This window comes from Hippocampus comes, unplaced genomic scaffold (genome assembly GCF_001891065.2).
Source record: "Hippocampus comes isolate QL1 unplaced genomic scaffold, H_comes_QL1_v1.1 scaffold83, whole genome shotgun sequence".
NCBI classification, from domain to species: Eukaryota; Metazoa; Chordata; class Actinopteri; order Syngnathiformes; family Syngnathidae; genus Hippocampus; species Hippocampus comes.
Window position 1 is genome coordinate 620220 of NW_017805281.1, and position 4366 is coordinate 624585.

The 4366-nt window shown below is 44.4% G+C and overlaps 1 protein-coding gene across 1 annotated transcript in view; it reads left to right on the forward strand.

Annotated features, from left to right (window-relative positions):
• foxo4 (forkhead box O4) overlaps window positions 1–4063 on the forward strand; it is a 7830-nt gene extending 3767 nt beyond the window's left edge. The window contains exons 3-4 of the mRNA XM_019871338.1: window positions 1–791; window positions 1811–4063. The exon at window positions 1–791 is cut by the window's left edge and continues 38 nt beyond it. Of these exons, the coding sequence (XP_019726897.1) occupies window positions 1–779 (779 nt within the window). The 3' untranslated portion in view covers window positions 780–791; window positions 1811–4063. The remainder of the gene's footprint in view (window positions 792–1810) is intronic.
• The last annotated feature ends 303 nt before the right edge of the window (window positions 4064–4366 follow it).

Consider the following 4366-nt stretch of genomic DNA (forward strand, 5'->3'; position numbering starts at 1 on the left):
CTCTGCTGCCACGTGGCTCCGCGTCCTTCCCCTCCTTTCATCAGCTGCAGGCGCCGCAGACGCCGCCCCAGGCATCGGTGGGGCCCGCCAGCAAGGACGCCGCACCCGCCTTTGGCAACTCTCTCTTCAACTCCTCTCACGGCAACACCACCGCCCACTATGGTACCCACGTGCCCTCCAGCCTGGAGGCGCTGCTCACCTCCGACTCTCCTCCTCCGAGTGACGTCCTCATGGCACAGGTGGACCCGCTCGTGCCGGCCCCGGCAGGCCTCATGGGCTTGGGCTCCCCGGTCGTGGGCGTCAGGCCCAAACCCACGCAGCTGCTCCTGGGGAAAGGCCTGGAAGCCAACGCGGTGGGCCCTCGAAGCCTGCAGCCACCCATGCAGCACCACCTGCACCACCAGCACCACCACCAGCACCACGCTCCTCTTAGTCTGGGCATGATCCTCTCCGGCATGTCCCCGGACCCGCTGCAGATACCTGGTCTGAAAGTGCAGCATGCCGCCCCGCAGCACACCGCCCTGTCGGGCGCCGGCCCAGGCCCGGGCCCATTTGTGGCGCCGCCCTGCTTCCAGGCGGTGCCGGAGCGGCTGCCCACTGACCTGGACGTGGACATGTTCACCGAGAACCTGGACTGCGACGTGGACTACATCATCAACAGCGACCTCATGGATGGAGACGGTATCGACTTCAACTTCGACCCCGTCCTGCCCACTGGGCAGGGCTATGCAGGGCCCGCCACCACGCAGGGCTCCGCCCACAACTGGGTGCCCAGCTAAAGGCTTTGCCAGGTGGGTGGACTGCTGTTTTCTGACTGCCCTTAGTCTCCCCTAGGGTCAAATTGTTTCCGTACTGAGGAGTAAACACCAGTATTGGCCCTCTGTTGTTTTCTTTTGTCATTATTTGTTTTTCGTGTTGCTTTTAGTCGACTCTTGGATAAAAGTCCTTTCTTTCAGTGTTTGTTTTATTTCTGCCCTTAGTCTCCTCAAATTTGTCTGATTACCAAAAAGTTAACAGTAATTTACCTCCTTTTTTATCCGTTTTCTGTTATTTGTTGATGCTACATTTTCTTGCTGCCCTTAGTTATCCTCTTGGTTAGTCGTTTCATCATTTTGTTTCCTTTCTCTCCTTAGTCTCTTCTTTGATTCAGTTAGTTTCCTTGCCAAGAAATTAACCAGTATTTTAATTTGTTGGTGCTCCCTGTGCTTGCTGGACGCAGATCAAATAGTCTCTCTACTGAGAAGTGAATGCCACTATTTGCAATAGTTCTTAACTTTTGTTGTCGTTTGCTAGCACTGATACTTTCTGACCTCAGTCTCCTCTTGGATAAACGTCATTTCAGCGTTTCTTTTCTGTTTTTCATTTTCGTGCTGCCCTTGGTCTTCTCTTAAGCAAATTTGTCTCCTTACTGAGAAACAAAAATCTCTATTTACCTCCTTTTTCGTAATTTTTTTGCGCTCTGTTGACTTTCTGCCCGTAGTCTCCTCTTGGATAAAATTTGCCTCCTTACTTAATAAATACTGTACTTGTATTTTTATGTACCTTTTTTTTTTTTCTTCACTTGCTAAGGTGTCTTGTAGCTCCATTTTCTTTCTGCCCTTGGTCTCCTCTTGAATATAAATGTTCCCCTTTGCCGCGAATGAAAAAGAAATGATCTCTCGAATTTTTCTTTTTTTATCCATTAATGGTTAACTTTCTTCAAAAAGAAAAGTCCAATTCCCATTTTTACTTGCCAAAAAAAGATGAAACTCAAAGCTAACGTTGACGATTTTGGCCCTCCGTTGCTGAACTTTCTCATGTTTCTCTCCAGGAGAAGAGACCCCGCCTCCCTGACTGGGCCCTCCCCAAAAAGGACAAAAAGTCTTACCGCGTCATCACGCGGACCGGCCTCTTGTCACGTGCCAACGCCACCGCCGACTATGCACATGCTCCCTCCCCCACCCACCCCCTGCCTCTTCCTCCTCATCTTCCTCCATTTTCTTGGATATTTTCTTCATCAAGACTTCCTCAACTCTGCCTGCGAGTTGTCAACATGTTACGCACAAACATTTTCCGGGTGGATGCGGTACCCCGTCGGCTTCTCGATGGAGGCTTTGTGCGTGTGTGCGTGTGTGTGTGTGCGTGTGTGTGTGTGTTTTGAAGAAATGGCCAGTTTCCCTGCAGGAGGAAGAGCCTGCAGATCGGTACAAAATGAGAACGCTGACGATTGTTTCTCACACAAGACGATACATGACTTTTTAAAAAAACGTTTTTAAAATTTTTTTTTTTTTAATTCAACACTAATTGCTATTTGGCCAATGTCTGTTGTTTTTTTTGTTTTGTTTTGTTTTTACCTCCATGCGGTGTATAAAGCAATTAAGCGGGGTACACACATACCGATAATCGGGACACATTTCTGCATTCTCCCCTTTCCCAATCTAAGGCCTTCTTCATGGATGTCTCAAAAGATTGTCCTGTGGCGTGGAGTGTCGGGATTTACTACTCAAAAACAGTCGGGGCTGACTGTTGCAGTTGTTAAACCCGTTCAATATCTACGATTGGAAAATCCGGATGTGTACGGTCAAAAACGGAGTTTGTTTGAGCGACAGACTCGGTGCTTTTGACGTGAAATGAAATGACGGGCACTTAAGCTGAATGTTTCATTCCGATCATAGTTGGCATTGGTCCGATTGTCGGCTCTCTGAAAAAGATTATCTTTTGATGTGGGGGTGTGTTTGGGGTGCGATCTGGTTGGGCCAACAATTGTGAATGTGAAATATGTTTCATATTTACAGTGGCCAATAAGCAGGGTATGCCCATACGGAAAGACAGAATATTAGCATTTTACATCTTTTACATTCAGTCATTTTAAGGGCTGATTAATCGACATCTCTAAAAAATTATCCCGAGTGATTAACCTGTGGTGTGGAAAAATAATAAAGCCGCTCAATTGACACAGACAGATAGTCAACAATTGAGTACACCGGCACCGTCCTCGGTTTTCCTCCCCGATCTAATTGGACAATCGTGAAATGCCGTTCAATATTTATGATGGCAAATTCTCGTGCGCGCATCCTGGAGCTACGACCTCGGCGTCAGGATCTTAAAATGTTCTGCAAAGCGCTTTGTTACAACAAGCACTGTTGAAAGGGCGAGATCGATAAAGATGTCTCCTATTACCAGATAAGCTAGCTGTTAGCCTAGCGTGAGCGATTTAGTCATCCTGTGCGCGGGGTCACATTTGGTACTGCGGCATCGACAAAATGGGGTCTCCATGTTGAAAATTAATATGCGTGTGTGTATCCCGTTTAGATTTGATTTGCAGTAGGATCATTTGAAAAAAAAATCCTAATTAATGAAATGAAGTTATTTGTTTGGATGTTTTTCGGGCATTTGAGGTTAAATTGCCATCCAAGTGATTGTTTGGCTTCTTATCAAATGTTGCTACCTAATTTTTGAATTTGTTGTAATTTTTTTTGTCATGTGTGCATTTTTTTCTAGCACTTAACATATGACCAGGACCATACATTCAACTTTTTTTTTCTTTTTGGTTTGAAACATTTCGGCACACATTGCACATAACTATTGACACGCTATGCAGATTTATTCAGAGAATTTTGAAGGAAATTTTAAGCAACAACAACAACAAAAAAAAAAAACCGCGAAGGGTTTTAATATTTTGCCGCATACCCTCACTAACTTGAAAATATATATTTTTTGGGTTATAGCTTTAATATACAAGATAGCTGGAGAATTATAGAGATGCTATTTTAATTTTTTTTTTTTTTTTTTTACATCGGAGGGTTGGATTTTTCAGATTTGTAACAGCAATTTTTCTATACTTATTTTTGTAAAAATGGGCGCGCATGTAGATTTGTGTGTGTGTGTGTGTGTGTGTGTGTGTGTGTATATATATAAAACCTTACCAAAGGAACACTAATATTTGCATATACATGGCATTTAGGGGGCGCACTCAACTCGACAGTGTCTCAGTGTACATAAGCTTTTTTTTGGGGGGGGGGTATTTTTCTAGCTTTTACACATAAGTCATCTCAAAACGAAATGGTAAAAACAAACAAAAAAAACAAAACAAGACTCATACAACCGTTACCTCTCAGGGTCGCTCAGAAGAAGAAAACAAGCTCAATCATGTGACAAAAGGAAAAAAAAAGTATTTATTTTTAAATTTTCTGCCGCGACTGGAAATTGTTTGTTGCTTTTTGAAACCTTGGCATCTTAAAAAAAAAAAAAACAACAAAAAAACTGCTATGCATTTCATTTGTAGCTTTTTGGGGGGGGGGGGCATTTTCACTTCCTGCCAAGATGGAAACACTAGCATGACGTTGCTACTAGTGTGTACGCAAATTGTTCTCTTTTTGTGTAAGTG